This window comes from Dromiciops gliroides, chromosome 2 (assembly GCF_019393635.1).
Source record: "Dromiciops gliroides isolate mDroGli1 chromosome 2, mDroGli1.pri, whole genome shotgun sequence".
NCBI lineage: Eukaryota > Metazoa > Chordata > Mammalia > Microbiotheria > Microbiotheriidae > Dromiciops > Dromiciops gliroides.
In genome coordinates, this window is record NC_057862.1 from 309,458,715 (window position 1) to 309,480,914 (window position 22,200).

Sequence of the window (22,200 nt, forward strand, 5' to 3'; positions counted from 1 at the left end):
CCCGCCACCGGAAGTGCAGCTGCAGGGCGAGTCTAGACACCTCCTGCCCCTCCTTCTCCTTCTCCTCCTCCTCCTCCTCCCCCCGCCGCCTCCGCCGCCGCCGCCGCCCGTCCTCGGCCTGGTCCTATTGTGCCCGTTGAACGCCCGGGGTCATGTGGAGTCACCGCAGCGGCCGCCTTCGGGCCCATGGCTACAACCTGCAGGAACAGCGGGATCGCTGGCGGGAGCGGGAGGCAGGTGCGGCCCGCGCCGAAAGGCCCTGGAGCTCCGGGGCTGCATCCGCCCTCCAGTCTCGATGGCCCCCAGCCCAGAGCCCCTGGATCCTCTGACCCGCCCCCCGCAGCCCCTGTGATTCCCCCCACAGTCCCTGACCCATGTGATTGGCGCCCCCCCCAGCTCCTGCCCCCTTTGATCCCCACCCTCCACCCCAGCTTCTTTGATACCCCGGCCTAGAGCCTCCAGCCCCTGAGATGTCCTCAGAGCCCCCAGCATCTCTGATCCCACCCCCCCCTTCCAGCCCCAGGCCCCTGTGACACTTCCCCCCAAACGCCGCCCCCCCAGGCCTTGGCCCCCTCTGATCTCCCCACCTTGAACCCCTGGACTCATTAACACCCCTCTCCCCATCTCTGACCCCTCTGATAACCCTCCTCCATTCCCCCGCCCCAGTTCCTCTGACCCCTCCCCTTTTCTCCTTCTCTCTTCCTTCCTGGCCCTCGTGATTGCTCACTGGGAGCCCCTGGACCCTGTGTGTTCCCCCCTTCCCCCAGTCCCTGGACCTTTTGACATCCCCCTCCCAGCCCCCAGCCTCTGGTCCTGAGCCTCTGGCCCCCTTCGAATCCCCTAGCCCTAGTCTCTGGTCCTTATGTTCCTCCCCATCCCTGGCTCTGACTCTCTGGCTCTTGGGACGGCCCTCCGGCCCCGCCCCCCCCAGTCCTGCCTTGGCCTGAGCTTCTGGCCTTTCTGTGCCAACCCTGGGCCTCTAGCACCTGTGACCCCCACCTACCCACCCTATGGCCTCTCGCTTTTCTGCCCCTCCGCTCTGGTCTGGACTTCTGTCTTCTCTGGTCCTTGTATCCTTTAGCTTTTGCCTGAACTTCTGGCCTTTGTGGCCTGATCCCCTGTGTCCCCCAGTTTGGGCTTAAGCTCCTGGCCTCTCTATTCCCCAGCTTTAAGGAAGGCCAGGCGGGAACAGCACCTGGTCAGCAAGAGATTGCTGAGGGACACTGACCTAGAAGAAGCCAGGGATGAGTTCCAGAACAAGCCCCTGGAAGAGCTGGAGGTGAGATACTAGGGGTGATAAAGCGTTCTTGTTTGGCCGAGTTGTACTTTGAAACATTATCCAAATGCATACAAAGCACTTCATATGCTATTGGTGCCTATTAGCTTTATTAGGTACAGTTAAGAGAACCCTGGGGTTGCTGAATGTTTACACATTTTGAAGATTACAGTACCAGATTCTGTCACTCTGTGTGAATAACTCCATTGTTTCATTTCTCCCTCCCCCAGGTGCTACACTTGCTGAGGATGTCCCAACGGGGAACTGAGAAGGAGAAAGAGAAGGCATTAATCAGCCTCCGGCATAGCCTACAGCATCCTGAGACACAGCAGACTTTTATCCGGTCAGTATAGATACCCCTGAAGCCTAAGTACCTGGGGTATAGAGACATCAGGAAGCAGATAGCCGAATCCTAGGGAAGAAAGGCAACACAGAAAACAGGTTAGATTTCATAAGATCATCTAGTCCAACTGCTTTCTTTGGAGATGGGGAAATGAAACCCAGAGAATTGAAGTGACTTGCCTAAGGTCTCAGAGCTAGTTAAATAGTAGAGCTGAGATTTGAATCCTCTTAAGTAGGTTTGAGGAAAGGAAGGGGAGGGACTGAGCAGGGGCGAAGCCAAACTTGAATATTTGGTATTGCAGGCTAGAAGGCAGTATTCGGACACTCATTGGACTCCTGACCAGCAACTGGGCTTCTCTCCAGATGGAGGCAGCTCGATGTCTGCATGAGCTGTCCCATGCTGACCAGCCCAATGTGGCGGAAGCCTGTCTGCCTTCTACATCCTACCTCCTCACCTATCTTTCCGGGCACAGTGCTGACTTCATAGTAAGAGTTCCCCTTATTCCCTTCAACCCTCCCCTTGGTATGTGGTATTCAGATGAGAATGGCCTCATTTTACAGATGTTAGAACTGAGGGCTAGAAATGTTAGTTGTCTAGCCATGTAGGAGGCAGCAGATGAGATTCTTTGGTCCTAAATTCCAAATCTGTTTTTTTTTCTCCTATGTACTATTGTCTCCATTTATCCTTTTTTCATTTTGGAGCCATTTTAGCTCATATGTAGCTCTCATAATTATGACTTTACATAGCTGATCTTTTGGAGGATATATACTTTTTAAAATTAAATTTTGTTTTGTTAAAAGTTTAACATTGCACATCAATAAACCACTAAATTTGCCTAGTAACTATTACATTTAAATTCATTTCAGTGCATAAAACATCATATAAGAGAGGCAGAATGGTATAGATAGGGAATTGACCTTGGATTCAAGATCTGGGTTCAAGTCTTGTCTTTAGCATACACTGTTTGACCCTGGTCAAGTTGCTTAACCTTTCAGTGTCCAGACAAATCTAACATTATAAATTTCAAGACAGTTTCTGATCTTAGTTGGCAGAGGGAGTTTTCTTGCCTGGAGTTCTCCACATCAATGAAATTACAGTCTAGCTTTTTAAAAAGCATCATACAAATTCTTGTCATCCCTATATGTCAGATGTTCTTAGCCTGGGGTCCATGACCTTTTGTTCTTTTTTTTTTTTTTTTTTTTAGTGAGGCAGTTGGGGTTAAGTGACTTGCCCAGGGTCACACAGCTAGTAAGTGTTAAGTGTCTGAGGCTGGATTTGAACTCAGGTACTCCTGACTCCAGGGCCGGTGCTCTATCCACTGCACCACACCTAGCTGCCCCTGGTCCATGACCTTTTTTTTTTTTTTTTTTTTTTTTTGCAGGCAATGGGGGTTAAGTGACTTGCCCAGGGTCACACAGCTAGTAAGTGTCAAGTGTCTGAGGCCAGATTTGAACTCAGGTACTCCTGAATCCAGGGCCGGTGCTTTAACCACTGTGCCATCTAGCTGCCCCCGGTCCATGACCTTTTGAAAAAAATTATATATTTTTCTATTTTTTATTTTTTGATGGGGCAGTGAGGGTGACTTGCCCAGGGTCACACAGCTTGTAGGTGTCAAATGTCTGAGGCTGAATTTGAGCTCAGGTCCTCCTAAATCCAGGCTGGTGCTTTATCCACTGCGCCACCTAGTTGCCCCTACTTTATTAACTTTAAGAATCATTTAAAAATTTTTTGATTTCCCAGTTCTCTTCCTCCAGCCTCTTTCCCACCCATTGAGAAGGCAAGCAATATGATATCGATTATACAAGGGAAATCATGCAAAACATATTTCCATATTAGCCATGTTGCCATACACAAAAAAGCAAGAAAAATAAAGTGCAAAATGTATGCTTCAGTCTCCACCTAAAGTTAATCAGTTCTCTCTCTGGTCCACGAACTTAAAAAATAGATATTTTGACAACTCTATTTTAATCTGATGTTTACTTGCAATCCTAAATGTTTTATTTTATGCATTTAAAAGCATTATCCTGAGATGGGGTCCATAGACTTCACCAGACTGCCAAGGGGGTCTATGACATCAAAAAGATTATGTACGCCTGCTTAATTCTTCATCAGGATTCTTTGTCCGGTTCTTCTCATTCATTTTCCCCCACATGTAGTATTTTTTTTTTTGCAGGGCAATGGGGGTTAAGTGACTTGACCAGGGTCACACAGCTAGTAAGTGTCAAGTGTCTGAGGTCAGATTTGAACTCAGGTCTCCCTGAATCCAGGGCTGGTGCTTTATCTACTGCGCCACCTAGCTGCCCCACATGTAGTATTAATGTGTGTTCCATTCTTATAGCTCTGCTTTTTTCAGTTTACATTTTTTCATAAAGGTTCCACAGATTGAAAGCTAGAAGGGAACTCAGAGGTCATTTAGTCAAAATCCTTTATTTTACAGATGAGGATACTGAGGCCAGAGAGGTTAAATGACTTACTTAAGGTCTCACAGGTAACAAAACTGGGACCCAGGTCCGTTGACCTCAAATCCAATGTTCTTTTCCACTGTAGCATGCTGGACATAGCAGATCTTTTTGCATACCTTATACTTGTTTATCTTGATTGTATCATTATATCCTATTACATTTATGTGGAACAATTTATGTAACCATTTCCCTTTTGAACATTTAAGTTTTTTCTATTTTGTAAAATGACATATACTGCTATAATCTTTTCACAATTGTTTTTTTTTCCCAATTTTGATAAGATTTTCAGAGTAAACTCCTGACAAAGGAAATATTGGATCATGGGGGTATCACGGGGGATATATTCTCTTGCCACTTTTGGCCTTTACCTTTGCCAGCAGGTACATTAATCCGATGTCTACTGTCCTTAAGAATGACTTAATTTGTTTTCTCTCTGTGTTCCTCTTGGTCTTTTTGAGGTCAGACACCTAGTGATGGAATATGGATCCAAGGGCCTGGTTCCAGACTCATGTCTGTCATTCCACTGCTCAGATGCCTGAAACCCTGTCTCCCACTGCCATCCCACTGCAGGACCTAGTATCAGAATCAGTGATTCTTGGACCCACATTATGTCACATGTCCTTTGAAAGTCAAATTATTAGCATTAACTAAAGCGGTGGTATAAGGCACGAGTAGGTACTGATCCCCAGCTTATGATTACTGATGCACTGGACTGAACAACTCTGCTCATGTGTCCAGCTTGGTATCAATCCCTCAGGGGCATGGGTAGGACCCTGGGGGTGGCCAGTGTTCACTTGTTGAAATGTTGACTTCCTGGGTTCAGATTTGTTTACAAAAATGTTTCAAGGATTCCCCTCTTCTTGGTCTGGGGAAGGGAAAAACCTCAGAACTCTCTTTTTCTCTTCTGTTCTCAGGAGCTATGTCTCTACACATTAGGCAACCTGGCTGTGGAGAGCGAAGCTGTGAGGAGGCAGCTTCTGCCACAGGGCATTATTCCAGCTCTTGCCTTATGCATCCAGGTGAGGGATCCAGTGTTCTTCCCTCCTCTTAGCCTGAGCATGCCCTTACAGCTTGGGGAGGTTGGCTCTGGCCAATGCTTTCTGCTCCTTCAGTAAGATCTACATTGTCTTATTCCAGTCCCCCCATGCAGCTGTTCTGGAAGCTCTTGGCTACACTTTGTCCCAACTTTTGCAGGCCAATGAAGCTCCTAAGGAAATTATTCCGTAAGTAACTTCTCTTTCACTTGGGACAGCAGCATGGGAAGAGGGAGCCTGTGGTGGCCAAAGGTGAGCTTCGGCTGCTGCCAGGGATACTGTTTATTCTTGGGTTGACTTTCCTGATTTCCTAAGTTACTGAGAAGGGCCTTGAGTTTGAGTGTCACTTTCCCTCACTGTGGCATCCTGATGGCAACCTTGCATTTTCACTCCTAACTCATTGTGCCCTTTTGACTGGCAGTTCTGTCTTGGACTCCGCCATCCTCCCGAACATGCTTCGACTTCTCCACCCTACCCCAGAGCTGGGGGCTAGTGTTGCTGTGGAGTTTGCCTGGTGCCTTCACTACATTATCTGCAGGTAATGTGAGCCCAGACTAGGAATGCCACCCGTACCTTTCCTTGGGAATCTCTGTGCACCCATGGATACATGGGGTATTGAGTCAAAGCCACAGCACTGCACTTTCTGATACTGCAGGGAGGGGTGTGTGACAGTGCTAGAGTCCTACTTGACTGTTTTCTTTAGGCTTGGAACACAAGTACTGTTTTTCTCCTTCAGTTCTTCGGATTTTGTAGGTCGCAGTGGTCATACTGACTTTGGCTGCCTCCCAACTTCTAACAGAATTTTTCCTGGCTTTGTGGCTTAGATCAAGCCAGGACTCAGGGACCCAGGATGAGGGAACATGATTGTGCTTTCTCCTCCACTCCAGCCAGGTGAATAATCCACTGCTCATTTCCCGAGGAGCTTTGTCTACTCTGGGGCTACTGCTGATGGACTTGGCTAGGGCTGCCTCAGGATCTGTGGATACAGGACTGGATCTGGTAGGTAAAGGGAGGTCAGTGAGGCTTCCTCACCACTTGGGAGAACCAGCCCTTCAGCCCTGCTTGGGTGACATGGTCTGTTTGGGATGTCGTTGGTGTCCTCCCTGACCCTCTGTGTTAAACCTTCCCTTGGCCTCCTGGCCACCCATCTTGCCTTTGCAGTTGGCCTGCCCAGTACTTCGGTGCTTTGGTAACTTGCTTGCAGAGGAAGGAGCGGCAGACCCAGGGGTGCGAGCTGATTTTGGAGATGAGCGAATTATAGTGGCCATGTTTATCCTCATGGAATTCTTCATCCAGCATCAACCTAGTCTGGTTCCTGAGTGCCTCTGGGTCCTCAACAACCTCACTGGTATGTGATGGGGCTTGGAGTCAGCTCACTGCAATGACTTAACCCCGGTTAAGTAACAGTGGCTTCTCCAAACATCTGGGGACCTCTCAGCTTAAACTGAGATTCGGACAGTTTAGAAAGGGATTTATTACCTTATAACACATGGGTAGCCAGCTATGCTTTAACTTTCTTGAATTTGAATTTTGTGAGTAATCTGGGCATGCTGTCTTTCTCTAGTAAAAGATCCTGGCCTCTGCACTGCAATGCTCTCTCTGGATCTGGTTGCTCCTCTCTTGCAGCTCTTGCCCATTTCACGGGTGGTACGTATATTGGTAAGTAACAGTTGGGGCTTTTGTTCATATAGAATTTGTGTTGTCCTTTCAAATATTTAGTAGTTTGGTGTAGCAGGAAATGAATAGGAGTTGGGAGTTACGGTGCTTTCCTCTGAACCTTACTATCTGTGACTGTTGCTTAGCTATTTGAAGCCTTAGCTTCCTTATCCATAAAATGAATATAAAGCTTGCTAACTATTACACTTTACAGATTCTAAAGTGCTATACAGATGTTAAATGTTATTGTTGTATTTGTAGGTGCTCACAATCCTGTGTAACATTGCTGAGAAAGGCCCGTTCTACTGCCAGAGGCTCTGGCCTGGTCCACTACTCCCCCACTTGCTAGATATCCTGACCCTTTCTGACTCAGAGGTGGTAGGCCAGAGCCTGGAGCTACTTCAGCTGCTCTTTGTACACCAGCCCGAGGTGGGTTTTGGTTCAAGTTCAGTGAATGCTTTCTTCCAGACCTTGTAGTTTTATAGGCTCAAGACAGATCCCAGCCCTACCCTTCCTAACTAGCCCCCCCAGATTCCATATAGGCAAATATTCCCTCCCTGTCCTTCCTCCACGCAGCAAGCTTTCCTCCCAGTATCATTCATTGTGGAGAATATGGCACAGCCAGAGGCTAGTGTCAAGTGTCTGAGGCTGTATTTGAACTCGGGTCCTCCTGAATCCAGGGCCAGTGCTTTATCTACTGCGCCACCTAGCTGCCCCCAGCTCAGCAATTCTTTAGGGTTTTCTTTTTCCCTTAGAAAAGCCTAAGGAGAATGTGACCCTTTCCTTGAGGGAAGAGATTGGGAAAACTATTTTTATGCCCTACCATAAAACCTTTCTTGCTTCCTAAACAGGCAGCTCAGGACTTCTTACAGCATTCTGGCCTACAGGCCTTGGAGAAACATAAAGAAGAGGTCGATCTCCAGGAACGCATACAGGCTCTCCAGGAGGTGGCGCTGGGAGGAAGTTCACTTGTACCGAATGCATTGGCACTGCCATAGCCTCTCTCTTGCCTGCTTTCTTCTAGGAGCCAGCCCTGCCTTTCTGTGGTTCAAAAGTTATTGTCTGTGCTCCAATTATATTTCCCTTCAGGGATGACTGAATGGGCACCAGGTCCTGGCTGCTCAGAGTCCTGTCCCATTTCCTGTCTCCTCCCCTCCCCTTCCCCCCTTTTTCCTTTTCCTTTTCATATATCACAGCTTCCTTTAAAACTGAAAAGTTGTATTACATTAAATTTCTTCAGTCACAATGTGGTGATAACATCCATATGTTTGGGTGTGGGGAGGGTAGAGAAAACATTCAGAAAAATTATAGTTCAATTAAAATACAAGGTTTACATGGAAAGATAATTTAAAAACACATGGATATTTCATTCTCAGTCCAACATCGGCCAAGCTCCAAGGCAGCTCTTCTTAAATGTTTTATTGAGACGTCAGGCTTTGCTATTCATCACATTCACTAGGGCTGTGGCCACTTGTTCGCTATTGAGGTTGTTCAGTGAGACATTCTTCTCTTGGCCAAAAGCTGAGGATAAAATAGGAAACATCTATGCAGGTATCACTGATTGATAGCCTATGTTAAATAATAAACGTACTATAGACTGTTACTGACATTCAGAAAAAAATATAAGGCACAATGGGCTGGAGTGATAAGATTCTGCAAGAAAAAGTCTTTACCTAGTGGCTTTTTGATTTTTAACAAGCTTTGGTGATAAACTACCACCTTCAGGTTATGTGTGGGAGGAATAAATCTATAAGGTAAGGCAAGGGGTTAAGTCTCTTCCCGTCCATCTCCCCTACTGTGCCAGAATGCCCAAGCTAGGGGCTTGACACCTATCTCTTCACCCTGGGACTCCTCTACCTTTTAGGCTCTTCCTTATGGTTAGGCCTGTAATTCTCCCCTATTAGAAAAGCCCTTTACAACTCCAGTGGGTGCTCCCCACCACCCCATGGAGTCCCAAGCCCCAGCTCACCATAGCGGACCCACAGCTTGGGCTGCACCTGGGAACACTCGCGGATCAGGATAGGGAAGTCGGGATTCGCCTTCTTCAGCTCCACGTAGTGTTTCTCAATGAAGTCCCTGAAGGACGGAGTGAAAGAAAAAGTGGTTCGCTATGTGGTTAAGGGAGCATCGATATTTATATAACGAGATGTTTGATGCTCGCATCATCCCCCTTTTACAGATGAAAATACAGAGGATCAGAGAGGCAGAGTGAGTGGTCCGGGCTCAATAAGGGTCAGAGAAAAAGAGGAGCCCTCTTTCCATTTCCTTCCCCCTTCCCACCCTGCCTCCAGCGGCTTCCCCGCAGCCACCCGCAGAGGAGATGCAGGATGACCCCCACGAGGTCGTGACCTTCCAACCTCTGCCCACCTGCCCCGCCCGTCCAGCCAGCGCCGTCCAACCGTACCTCACTCCTTGGCTGCCGGCGGAGCGTTGGCACAAGTGGATGCGGATCTCCCTCAGGTTCTTGCCCACCTTGACTCCGACTCCACGGGCCGCAGCTGCCGCCATCTTTTCCAGAGACTGCAAAACACTCCTACTCCCTCAGCCTAGGGAAGGAAAGCGCTCGCGCAGCCAGTCAGGGAGGGGCATCATCCACCTCACCAATCCGCTTCGTGCTGCTCTCGTCTCTGGCGAATTGTGTCTGTTGTTCCCTAGGACTGGCCAGATGCAGGGAAAGGGGCGGGGAGAAGGATAAGCGAGGTGGAATTCAGCCAATTACGTTAGAGCCACCGAGAGTTCTGGCGGGTTACTGGACGCCCACGTTTTGCTCATTTCCGCAGAAAAGTAGCTCACGTTTACGTGAGCGGAGTTGCCATGGTAATGAGACGTGGCAAAGGTGGGGCCAAGCGTAAGGCGGAAATAGATTTCGTCGCAGAGCCCTCTGGGTTACAGTACGTAGCGAATTGTGGGTAGTTACTTTCCGGGTCTGGTAGTCCTGCGGCGCCGTTTGTTTTGGGTGTTGAAGCCGGGGTCAGGATGCCGGAACGAGATAGTAAGTCCTGGGCTCTACTCTTTCCCCCTTGGGACGCTCTCTCGGTTCGGCTTTTGATATTAAGGGCTTTCCCTGCGGCCAACTTGGGGCTGTTAGGGTCAGGCTGGGCGGGGGATGGGAAGGGTCTTTGTCGCGGCACCGAGTGGGGTGGACGGGGTCCACTCGAGTGGATGCGGGGAGCTCAGCCTTTTGTTTTCCCTAGGTGAACCGTTCTCCAACCCGCTAGCCCCGGATGGCCACGATGTGGACGATCCTCACTCCTTCCACCAGTGAGTGTGACTGGCATGTGGGCACCAAGAGTAGAGGGGGCTCCTTTGGAAGGGTGCGACCCCCAAGGTGGGATTGCGGGCTTTTGAGTTTGTGCTTTGAAAAGCGTACCAAAGGGCCACGATCGTGGCAGTGACCCAGGGTTCTTAAAGGCAGCGCCAGCTGAATATAGCCAGGTTCTCCTGCAGTTTCATGGTGGTCCGTATGGCTGCAGGGCACCAGCTTAGTTGGGAAGACAGTGCCTTCTGTGGGAGGCAGGATTTAGAGTCAGGACCTGTCATCTGGGTTTTGCTATTTGTTGCCTCCATAGTCGTGAGCGAGTTATGTCATCTCTCTGGGTTTTAGTTTCATTAGCCTTTTGAAAAGGGGATCTGAGCTAGATAATCTCTCTGAATTCTTTTTTTTTTTTTTGGTGTGAGGCAATTGGGGTTAAGTGACTTGCCCAGGGTCACACAGCTAGTAAGTGTTAAGTGTCTGAGGCCATACCTGAACTCAGGACCTCCTGAATCCAGGGCCAGTGCTCTATCCACTGCGCCACCTAGCTGCCCCAATCTCTCTGAATTCTTACAGTTTGGAAAGACGTATTTTTTAATACAAGATTTTGCCCCCTGGTGAATTTCTTCATTCATAGCAATGTCCTTATTTAATAAAACTACAGTGTGGAGGGTTTGGGGGTCTTTGTCAATGGGAGTTTTATGGGTGAAATCAGGGGTCCTTAAAGTAATTAATGTTATTGTTTGTTACTAGCACGCTACTGGTAGTACTGAGAAGAAATAGCTACCTGTGAAGAAAAGAGGTCCTATAAGGAAACAGACTGAGGAAGTGCTAATTTTGTCATTCCATATTTGATAATGTATCTTGTTTCACTAGGTCCAAACTCACCAATGAAGACTTTAGGAAGCTTCTTATGACACCTAGAGCTGCACCCACATCTGCACCGCCATCCAAATCTCGCCATCATGAGTAAGCTGATGGACATTCCTAGTTGCTTCCCAACCTGTTCCCATTGCATACTTTCCTATAGGAAACGTTTAGAAAAGTAGAGGATAGGAGGGATTATTTTGTTGAGGCAGGTTGTGTTGGAAGTGCCCTGATCACTTTACTACTGGGGCCTCCTCTTAGGATGTGAGGCTATGGTAGCCATTTCCTGTGTTTGAATTTTCTCCTCCTAGGATGCCAAGGGAATACAACGAAGATGAAGATCCAGCAGCACGAAGGAGGAAAAAGAAAAGGTGAAAGGCAGGGAAGGGGAGGTTAGATCTTAATGTGGATACTGTCCTTACTGAGGGTGGGACTGAGTTGGGTTATATGAGTTGGCTATGTAGGAGCATAGTTCACCTGAGGTTTTCTCTTTCTTGGAAGCTCACTAAGGATTTTTGTGCTTAGGAGCAATTCAGCTGAAATTTGTAGAGAGCTGGAAATCCAAATTAATCTTATGGAGCTGTGTGGTTTAATGGTGGTAGATACTCAGTAATTTGGAAATGACTAAGCAGGAAGGGGCTCAGCAATGACTGAGACGAAAGAGAATTGCTGTGAGAAGGTATATAAGTAATTGGGTATTACAGGGAGTATGTTCTTTGGCCAGAGGTCTGTATGTGAGGAGTGAGTGAAAAGATGTAGAGAAGAGTTCAAGCACTAGACAGGAGCATGTATATTTGAATGCCTTACATATTTTCTTTTCATTCATAGCTACTATGCTAAACTCCGTCAACAAGAAATTGAGCGTGAAAGGGAGCTAGCAGAAAAGTATCGGGACCGTGCCAAAGAGCGGAGAGATGGTGTGAACAAGGATTATGAAGAAACAGAGTTGATCAGTACCACTGCTAACTACAGGGCTGTGGGACCCACTGCTGAAGCGTGAGTAGACTTCGGCCCAGGTTCATTTAAGATTTAGTGTTTGCAGCAGCCCCAGTGAGGCTGTGTAATTGTGGGTAAATCATTTAATTTTTCTGGGCTTCAGTATACTGTAATTTGGACCTCTGTCCCCTTTCCCACCTAAGCCAAACCACTGTAACAATCCTTTAATACTGGGTTGATCTGATAATGGTAATGGTCCCTTTTGTTCAATAGTGACAAATCTGCCGCAGAGAAGCGGCGACAGCTGATTCAAGAGTCCAAGTTCTTGGGTGGTGATATGGAACATACTCACTTGGTGAAAGGCTTGGATTTTGCTCTTCTCCAGAAGGTGAGAGGTTTTCGTTTGTTTCTGAGTTCTGGGTGTTGCTGGAATGCTGAATGTGGGCCTCCAGAGGGGAACTTTGAGGACTGGAGATAGACTTTTAGGGTATAGTCTGAACTGGCCTGAGCACACCTGGTTCCTCCTTTAGGTTCGAGCTGAGATTGCCAGCAAAGAGAAGGAAGAAGAGGAGATGATGGAGAAACCACAGAAGGAAACAAAGTGAGTGGATGATGGGGGAGATTGTAGAGGTAGAGGGGCAGTCCTTGGACTGATTGGCAAAACTGGCTAATGGCTTCTTTCTTGTTTCTTAAGGAAAGATGAAGATCCTGAGAATAAGATTGAATTCAAGACACGTTTGGGTATGAGCAGAAATTTTGTTTTAATGCGTTGACACTCCCTGTTTTCAATAAGAATATATCTTTTGGGGCAGCTAGGTGGCGCAGTGGATAGAGCACCAGCCCTGGAGTCAGGAGTACCTGAGTTCAAATCTGGCCTCAGACACTTAACACTTACTAGCTGTGTGACCCTGGGCAAGTCACAACCCCAATTGCCTCACTAAAAAAAAAAAGAATATATCTTATAAGAAACTTAAATATCATCAAGTAAAAATGCAACAGAATTATGTGATTATGGTAGAATTTTAAAAAATTTCTCACCTTTGATGTTTCCCTTCCCATCCACTGTACTACAGGATTTGTGTGTGTGTGTGTGTGTGAGTGTGAGAGAGAGAATTGGGGTTAAGTGACTTGCTTAGGGTCACACAGCTAGTAAGTGTCAAGGGTCTGAGATTGGATTTGAACTCAGGTACTCCTGAATCCAGGGCCAGTGCTTTATCCACTGCGGCACCTAGCTGCCCCTGAATGCCATTTCCTTTTTCTTTCTTTTTCTTTTTCTTTTTCTTTTTTTGGGTGAGGCAATTGGGGTTAAGTAACTTGCCCAAGGTCACACAGCTAGTTAAGTGTCAAGTGTCTGAGGCTGGATTTGAACTCAGGTCTTCCTGAATCCAGGGCCAATGCTCTATCCACTGCACCACCTAGCTGCCCCTTTGAATGCCATTTTCAAACAGCTTTAAGGCAAGTTTTAATTCCTTAAGAGACTGAATCTACTTTCTTTTGAACCATTGATATCAGCTTGAGACTTAATCTACCATCAACCATAATATGTCCTTACAAGTAAAGACAGAAAATAGACATTTAAATTTTCCCACAAAGTAATTTTTACACGACTTTAAATCATATTTTGTAAAGTGGGTATAGGGAGTTGTTAACATATTTTTAAACTTATAGAGATCTGCATAGACTATAGCCCTAACAATACCCATGGTATCTTTTACTACTTTTCTGCCTACACTATGAAAATTTGCTTAAAGAACTCACTGTAGAGTAAAAATATCACCAGTCTGACTTAGGCCTTTTTTTTTTTTTTTTTAGTGAGGCAATTGGGGTTAAGTGACTTGCCCAGGGTCACACAGCTAGTAAGTGTTAATGTGTCTGAGGCCAGATTTGAACTCAGGTACTCCTGACTCCAGGGCCGGTACTCTATCCACTGCGACATCTAGCTGCCCCCTAGGCCTTCTTTTGAAAGCATTTAAATGTGGCAAAATGTCCTAGTTATATTACTGCTGAGACAAATCATGACCATAAGAGTCCATATATTTTGCTTCCATAGCAAGTTACAAGGTTTAGACTCTTCTAATGGAGGTTAGTAGAGAATAATTCCCATTAGAAGGAAAATAACTTAAATTTGTAGCCCCCCCCCCCTCGCCCTTGGCCATTGAATAAATTTAACTGTTAAAGGTATTTTATCCTTTTAAGTTACCGCTGTTGGAATTATGGAAAACCTCAGGCTATCAAGTATCAGAGATGGGTGGAGAAATCTTTGCCTGTAGGAATCTACCTGCTTGTGTTTAATTTGTTAATCTTAGGTATCTAACTTTACTTTCCACTACTTCCTAAGAAGTAATCAGTCCCCAGCCTTACTTTTTCTTGCCTCTGTGGTATTGCTTTTGTTATCTCCCATCCTTAAATGGAATATCCTTCCCTTTTCTACCTATCTAATTGCTATTCATTCTTCAGGGTCCAGCTCAAGTCTTGTCTATCTTCTTTCTAAAATACTTGACTACTCATTCAAACACTACTTTCTCCCTTTTCTGACCTTCTCTAACAGTGATAGTACTATATGTTTTAGCATTTGTTTTCTAATTGTTTGCTAATAGTATTTTTTTTTGGGTGAGGCAATTGGGGTTAAGTGACTTGCCCAGGGTCACACAGCTAGCAGGTGTCAAATGTCTGAGGTCAGATTTGAACTCAGGTACTCCTGACTCCAGGGTCGGTGCTCTATCCACTGCGCCACCTAGCTGCCCCCTTTAATAGTATTTTTTATTAGGTTCGTCTCCTCAACTAGATTGTAAGCTCTTTGAAGATTAGGACTAAGTCATATGACAGTACAAGGCTCACACTAGGCACTCTGGAAATGCTTACTTATTAATTATCCCCTTCTCTTAGGCCGAAATGTTTACCGAATGCTCTTCAAGAACAAAGCTTATGAGCGAAATGAGCTATTTCTGCCAGGCCGCATGGCCTATGTGGTAGATCTGGATGATGAGTATGCAGACACAGATATCCCCACTACACTTATCCGCAGCAAAGCTGATTGTCCGACCATGGAGGTACTTGCCCTAATATTCCCTATGACTGCCCTTTGTAGGAAATGTGGGAGGGATACTTTTCTCCTAGAAATGGTCTTTTCTCATTTGGTTGGCTTAATTTTCTTCTTTAAATTCTCAGGCCCAGACCACACTGACCACAAACGATATCGTCATCAGCAAGCTGACACAGATCCTTTCCTACTTGCGGCAGGGTACTCGGAATAAGAAGCTGAAGAAAAAGGACAAAGGTCTCTGGATGGTCTTGGGGAAAGACCTTAATTTTTGAGGGGGACTGAGTCATGTGGTGACATGGACTGTATAATCAGAAAGCAATAAGTTTATTTAGTAATATTTGTCCTAGAGCCACTCTGCCCCCTTTTCTTCGGGAGAGAGTTAGGACTTCAAAAAGAGCCTTGAGAATTGGGGGTCAGGAGGACAATTCTCAGAATCTGGGCTGGGACAAGAGTGGAACATATATTTCTTCCTGACCAATTTGGGAGGTAGTGATGTGGTATGAGGCAGATTGAGAACAATGTTAGTGGGTCTTCCTTTAGAGCCTTATCCTGAAACAACAACAAATGTTTATGTAGTGCCCACTATATACGTAAAAGCTTGTGCTAGGGATTATGTACGAGTGCCTTTTGCACAGATATTTACAATTTGTTGATTCTGTCTATTTGATTCAGTTTCTACATTGCCTAGCACAACATACAAAAATAGGTAGATGTACCTTTTCATTGTGATAACAAAAAAAATGTTTACTAATTAATGGTAGAGTTATATAGTCTATACCAGGTGTCTCTTCTTCCTTACCACCCATTCCTCAACTTCTTGAAATTTTGCCTTTGCTCTGCTGAAACTATTCTCCCAAAGGGGTCCCATGGACTCTTAATTGCTAAATCAGTTCTTTTTGTCACTCTTTTAGACTAGACATAACTATCTTTCCCTGATTAAAAAAAAAAAGATATTCACCCTTTTATTCTTAATGTTTTCTCTTGGCCTCTGTGACTTCAGTCTTCTAGCTTTCTACTTTCTAACTTCGTATTGTTTGCTGGCTGCTCTTTTGGGGCCTGCAGTAACTGGCAAGATTTTGTTCTTGACCTTTTTCTAGTCTTTTTTTTTCTCTTTTATTCTTAAATATTTATGGACTTTTTTCTTTACATTACTGTCTCTTCTCAGTAAATTCCTACCAACCAATAGGATCCTTAATCTTAACAAATAAGTCAAGCAAAACAAATGTATACATTGGCTCTTATGTACCTTGTTTCATCATTGCTTTTTTGACAGTGAGGAAGCATGCTTTTTTTTTTTTTTTTTCAGTGAGGCAGTTGGGGTTAAGTGACTAGCCCAGGGTCACACAGCTAGTAAGTGTTAAGTGTCTGAGGCCGGATTTGAACTCAGGTACTCCTGACTCCAGGGCTGGTGCTCTATCCACTGAGCCACCTAGCTGCCCCAGCATGCTTTTTTTGTTGATTTTTTTCCCCCAGTAATGTTGAGAGGAGAATTGATGGTGACACTGGGAATGAAATGGCCCTACCTTGTTGTCCTTATTCCTATCTATTTTACAGGAAAGCTGGATGAGAAGAAACCTCCGGAGGCTGACATGAAGTATGTATATTAGTTTCTAATGTAAGTGATCATAGGAAGAGAACTTTGTGGGAGACCAGCTGCTCTGGAAGTCTGTGGGAGGAGTAGTCTAGGAACCTAGACATAGGGTTCATATTTTTGTGTAGCTCCTGATATCTGGGTTTATGCCTTCCCAGCATTTTTGAAGACATTGGAGATTATGTACCATCAACAACTAAGGTTCCAAGGGAAAAAGAACGGGAGCGATATCGTGAACGGGACCGGGACCGGGACCGAGAACGGGAGAGAGAAAGAGAACGGGACCGAGAGAGAGACCGAGAAAGAGAGCGGGATCGGGAAAGAGAAGAGGAGAAGAAGCGACACAGCTATTTTGAGAAGCCCAAAGTGGATGATGAGGTGAGTCATGAGTTTTAGGATTTTCATCACATGCAGGAAGATAGACTAATTTCAGAGACTGCCTAAATACAGATCTCCACTATTGAAGTCCCTGAAAAAATTTTTGGAGGGACATAATATAATTTCCTTGGCAAATGAACCTTCCTGGAGTATAGTCTGGAATTTCTGTACTTACTAAGTAGAGCATTTTCCCTGGTTTCATCTTGTTTTTGCAGGATTGGGGGAGGGAGATTATGGTGGGAGAGAGAGAATGGGTATTTAGACAGGAGAGAGAATTAGGGGTAGTAGGCCCACTCCTTGAAGCAGAACAATGGCTAGAACGTTTTCTTTTTGATCAGTCTGGGGAAAAGTGGTATAATGTGAAGCAGTAGTTGAAGTTACCATTAATAGCAGATTTTTAAAAGAAGCATTGAGACTATACTGTATAGTGATGTTATGGAAGGAGAAATGGAAGCCCTGCTTTTTTTAAAAGCTGGCTATGGAAGGGAATAAGATCTCCCCAGAGTAGCTTCATAACAGAATAGGAAGAACCATGAAGATGGTGAAGGTTTGGGAGAATGGTTAACAGGGGAAGAGTCCGGGAAAGGACAGTAGATTTGTGGAATGTGGTTGAGAATTAAAAGGTGTTTCTGAAATTTGACACTGACTTTACACACTTTTTCCTTTTCCAGCCCATCGATATTGACAAAGGTAAGTTATATGCATGTTGTTAAGCAGGTGTCATGAAGTATTCTGAAGAGGCAGAGGCCTGCATCCTGGTTCTTGCCTTTTATTTGAACATGGCTTAAAATTCTGATACACTGCACATATTAGATAGAGATGGTATGCATGGAGCTGTCTGATTCTGAACAATAGTGTCCATAATGTGCTCAAAGGAATCAGAATAGGCCGATATCTCACTGTTGCTTCAGTTATAGGATGAACCCTGATGTTTGCCCAGTAGTGGAGGATGCAGGAATTATTGCTAGAGAGACCATGGAGGAGTCTGAGGCTCCTGAACTCCTTAGTCATCTAAGAACTGGGTTAGGGTGGGGTTGGGTCGTGGCCCAAGTCTCTCTTGCTTAAGGAGATGGTTGATACAAGTCTTTTACCCATAGGTCCTGGATCTGCCAAGGAGTTAATAAAGTCCATCAATGAAAAGTTTGCTGGTTCTGCTGGTTGGGAAGGTGGTGAATCATATCCTTGACCATAAAATAGGGTCTAAAATAATATATATTTTTTAGCTGCCCCCTGCTTCTGATTCCCCCAAGCCTTTCCTTACTCTTTTCTTTTACATGGAGAGGTTTGACTGAGAATTGCCCTTTCCCCCATAGGAAATGATTGTCACAACCACTCTGTTTAGGATTACAGTCTGTCTATGGCCTTTATTCTCTGGTTTTGTTCTCTCTCCCTCCTTTTCCAGGGACTCTACCATTTGTTTCACTGTATTTCTCTTCTTCCTTTGAGAGAGCCGTTTTTGTGAACAAATACTAAAAAGAAGCCAGTTTTTGGTTTTTTTTTTAAGTGAGGCAATTGGGGTTAAGTGACTTGCCCAGGGTCACACAGCTAGTAAGTGTTAAGTGTCTGAGGTCGGATTTGAACTGACTCCAGGGCTTGTGCTCTATCCACTGCGCCACCTAGCTGCCCCAAGAAACCAGTTTAACAAATCTCACCAATCACATTCAAGAGTCCCCCACCTTTGCAGAGAAGGAAAGGAGGTGCACTTTTATACTTGCTCTTTGGGGCGAAACTTGTTCATTGTCATTTCTCAGCACTTGGCTTTGTTATTTTCCCATTTATATTGCTTTCTTTATTATGTACATTGTTTTCTTGCTTCTGCTTACTTTGTGTCAGCTTATATTTTTGCCCATCTTTCTCTGTCGTCATCATAGCATTTATGCAGTGTGGTAATATTCCATGATATTCATGTACCAGACTTTTAAAAGCTATTCATGAATGAGCATCTAGTATATGGACATCTATCTCCTTTTTGTGGCACTTGTTATACTTTAACACAGCACACACTGAAAAAACCAGAAGATAAGAAGCAGCTGGGAGATTTCTTTGGCATGTCCAACAGTTATGCAGAGTGTTATCCAGCCACGTAAGTGAGACTTCACTCTGGGATACAAGTCTCTGGGAAGTGGGATATGGGGAGGGTAGTTCGAAAATTGAAACTGCAGATAAGGGAATTGGACAGTTTTCTATGACTGAAGTATCTTGTCACTCAGAAGAAGATGTCAGGATTACCTTTGCCAATTAAGTCAGCCAAGAGGAGTAGGGAAAGTAAGAAGTTTCAAAGGCCAAAGGTGGGGAGGTTCCTAGACAGTCTTGGTTTATTAGAGCATTTGTTTTTCTTTGCCTCTTTTTAGGATGGATGACATGGCTGTGGACAGTGATGAGGAGGTGGATTATAGCAAAATGGATCAGGTATGCCTCTGTAAGGTTTACATTAAGAATGGATTATATCTTGGATATAGTCTGTAGGGCTGTCTTTCTCTGTAGGAAAAAGAACAAGCTTACCTGACCCAAGGTGTTTGTCTTACATTTTCCACTAGCACCATTGAGTGGTCCGTTGAGAAAATTAACAGTAGCCCAGATGGTGGTGGAATTAGTGGCTTAACTGAATATGTAGTCTTTTATAGAAAGACAAATGAACTAAAAAAAAACATTTGCACTTTATGAGACTTAGATTACCATTTTAGAAAAGAATTTTCTTTGAACTCAGGCTCAAGGTGGTGGTGGGGAATGGGGGGAGGGCAGGGATACCATTGTATACATCACTTTAGCCAAGTTTCAAAGTTTTTTGTGTTTTTAAACAGCTATTTAAAAAAATTTTAATTTTAATTTTTTTAAAAAACAGTTACTAGGGGCAGCTAGGTGGCGCAGTGGATAGAGCACTGGCCCTGGATTCAGGAGGACCTGGGTTCAAATTCAGCCTCAGACACTTGACACTTACTAGCTGTGTGACCCTGGGCAAGTCACTTAACCCCAACTGCCTCACCAACCCCCCCCCCCCAAAAAAAGTTACTAATGGAATAGCAAATAGGGTTGCTTTAACTCTTCTTTTTTCTTCCTTTACTTGAAATGACAGATGGTTTTGATGTCTAATTATCTGGAGTAACTATTTTTCACAGCAGCCCCTTTATCTCCAAATAAGCTTAGATTTAGAGAAAGATACTAGCTGGTTAGATTTTCTAGGCCGTGTCCTGAAACAGTGTTGTATGTGGCCCACAAGCCCCTGTACTGCAAACTAAAAAGGTTGTTTCTAACCACCATTTTCTTTTCTGCCACAGGGTAACAAGAAGGGACCCTTGGGTCGATGGGACTTTGACACCCAGGAAGAATATAGCGAGTATATGAACAACAAAGAGGCCTTGCCTAAGTGAGTTTGGCACTGAAACTAAACAGGATTCTGGGAGCAGGGAAGAGGGGAATAAAGGAGGGCATGGTTTGGTAAGGCTGTTCCCACCTAGGGCCCTTTCTTTGAATCTTGCTCTGTGCATCCTCAATATACTGTTACCCTCACTTTCTTCATCTGTCTGTAGAGCTGCATTCCAGTATGGCATCAAAATGTCAGAAGGTCGGAAAACCAGACGCTTCAAAGAAACAAATGACAAGGCAGAGCTTGATCGGCAGTGGAAAAAGATCAGTGCGGTAAGTTTAGGTGTAGGTAGGTGGGAAGCTATAGATGGGACCAGAAATCCAGATCCTCCATCCCATAGGCTTGGGGTTGAGAGAACTTGGAAGGAAACTCCCAAGATTATTCCCTGTAGATGGGAGGGGCTTGAGATATTCTCCCGTTTCTCAGAGCTTCCATTGGCCCTTGTCTGCCTCTCTTACTGGTCAAGATAGGTTTGGATGTGTTATCTCTGTTCTTTTTGCAGATTATTGAGAAAAGAAAGAAAATGGAGGCAGATGGGTAAGAGACTTTTTTTTTTTTTCATTTGGTTGTGAGTCATTGTTCCAAGCATATTGATTCTTGATGCTTTCTTTTTTCATTGTAGGGTTGAGGTCAAAAGACCAAAATATTAGTCCAGTACTGATTCCTGGAAGATTACTTATCTGGATATTTTTCAACTTTCTTTTCCCTTGCACTTTCCTTAGAGGCGCCCCGTTGTTCGTGTGTATGTATGTATGAAATTGCATTGTTTTGACTATTAAAATTCATGATAACCCTTCGTTTTTCCTGCTGAAGAGATTATATAAAGGGAAAGATGTGGAGATAATGAGGTCAACTCCTGTTTCTTAGGGTTTTTGTAAAGATTAGTTGGGCCAATTTCATAATTTTGTCCTCACTTCACAACCTCCAGCACATTTATGGGTCCAGTAAATTACATGTGGGAAGTCATTTTAATTACTTTACAAACTGAGACTGCAACATTATGGCTAGTAATCCCAGTGTTGATAGAAAGTGCTAAATACTTTTTTTTTTTAAGTGAGGCAACTGGGGTTAAGTGACTTGCCCAGGGTCACACAGCTAGTAAGTGTTAAGTATCTGAGGTCAAATTTGAACCCAGGTCCTTCTGACTCCAGGGCCGGTGCTCTATCCACTGCGCCACCTAGCTGCCCCTAAATACCTCTTTTTCCAACCTATATTCAGCTGAAAGTATGACTACTTTAAGAGGTCCTGGCTAGTATAATTTCAAAATAGAAAGGAGAAAGAGTATTAGTCTCACATGTTCCTTTTTAAAAAAAGCTATTTTATTTTTTCACATCAACCTTTACCAAGTAAAGGTATGCCAGGTATATATCAGTATGCTTGAGTAATTATTATAACAAGTTAGCTTTGAGTTTTGTCAGGTCAAATTACAGGGGCAGTGACTCCAGGAAAAGGACTTGGCCTTTGATTATTGCCATTTGACCTTAAGGTTATATAATAGTGCTCTAGGTACGTGTAAAAAAACCATTTTGGATTATTAAAATAGGTTAACCTGTTTTGCAGTCCATCGTACTAATTACCAAGAAATTAGCCTGTTCCTTCAAAGGTATCCCAGTCTTGTGACTTATTTTTGCCTAATGTAATAGGCTAGTTAGGGAAGAAGGTCAATGGTGGTGTCTGGTCTGTTTGACCCTTTCTTATACTGGGCTGTATGTATGAGGAATAGGAATGTCATGCTGCACTCAAAGCTGCAGATGAAATCTTATACTTGCCGTGTAGCTAACTGCAAGAGTTTCAGCAAAGCTCACCTCTGAATCCTCCCCCCCCCCCATCTTTCCTCTCCCTTATTACCTTCTGCCAGCTGTGGATAGCTGAAATATGAGTAGCTGAACTGGTGGGAGTCAGATGGCAGCCAGCCACAAGAATAAACCCTTGGTGGATCATTGGGCTAATGGTCCACAGGTTTCTTACTAAATGCCAGGGTGCTACCATCCATTACC

At 44.7% G+C, this 22,200-nt stretch overlaps 3 protein-coding genes across 3 annotated transcripts; 2 read left to right on the forward strand and 1 right to left on the reverse strand.

The window, feature by feature from the left end:
• Positions 1 to 2: 2 nt before the first annotated feature.
• Positions 3 to 8,017, forward strand: TMCO6 (transmembrane and coiled-coil domains 6). Its single transcript, XM_043990122.1, has 12 exons — positions 3 to 237; positions 1,167 to 1,279; positions 1,507 to 1,619; positions 1,921 to 2,104; positions 4,996 to 5,100; positions 5,219 to 5,304; positions 5,537 to 5,653; positions 6,003 to 6,114; positions 6,277 to 6,463; positions 6,680 to 6,774; positions 7,033 to 7,200; positions 7,623 to 8,017. Exons 1-12 carry the CDS (start codon positions 153 to 155, stop codon positions 7,767 to 7,769), a joined length of 1,512 nt encoding a protein of 503 aa, XP_043846057.1. The 5' UTR covers positions 3 to 152; the 3' UTR covers positions 7,770 to 8,017.
• NDUFA2 (NADH:ubiquinone oxidoreductase subunit A2) lies at positions 7,973 to 9,369 on the reverse strand. The gene is made up of 3 exons (XM_043990124.1): positions 9,176 to 9,369; positions 8,741 to 8,847; positions 7,973 to 8,292 (listed from the first exon to the last, which is right to left on the reverse strand). The coding sequence occupies exons 1-3, from the start codon at positions 9,277 to 9,279 to the stop codon at positions 8,201 to 8,203; spliced, it is 303 nt and encodes a 100-aa protein (XP_043846059.1). The 5' UTR covers positions 9,280 to 9,369; the 3' UTR covers positions 7,973 to 8,200.
• Positions 9,370 to 9,609: 240 nt separating this feature from the next.
• IK (IK cytokine) lies at positions 9,610 to 20,999 on the forward strand. The gene is made up of 20 exons (XM_043990121.1): positions 9,610 to 9,763; positions 9,966 to 10,032; positions 10,901 to 10,993; positions 11,203 to 11,262; positions 11,720 to 11,887; positions 12,101 to 12,215; positions 12,358 to 12,428; positions 12,522 to 12,568; positions 14,714 to 14,877; positions 14,996 to 15,104; positions 16,425 to 16,464; positions 16,620 to 16,839; positions 17,511 to 17,529; positions 17,937 to 18,015; positions 18,842 to 18,922; positions 19,191 to 19,248; positions 20,115 to 20,203; positions 20,367 to 20,475; positions 20,706 to 20,740; positions 20,826 to 20,999. The coding sequence occupies exons 1-20, from the start codon at positions 9,748 to 9,750 to the stop codon at positions 20,851 to 20,853; spliced, it is 1,668 nt and encodes a 555-aa protein (XP_043846056.1). The 5' UTR covers positions 9,610 to 9,747; the 3' UTR covers positions 20,854 to 20,999.
• The last annotated feature ends 1,201 nt before the right edge of the window (positions 21,000 to 22,200 follow it).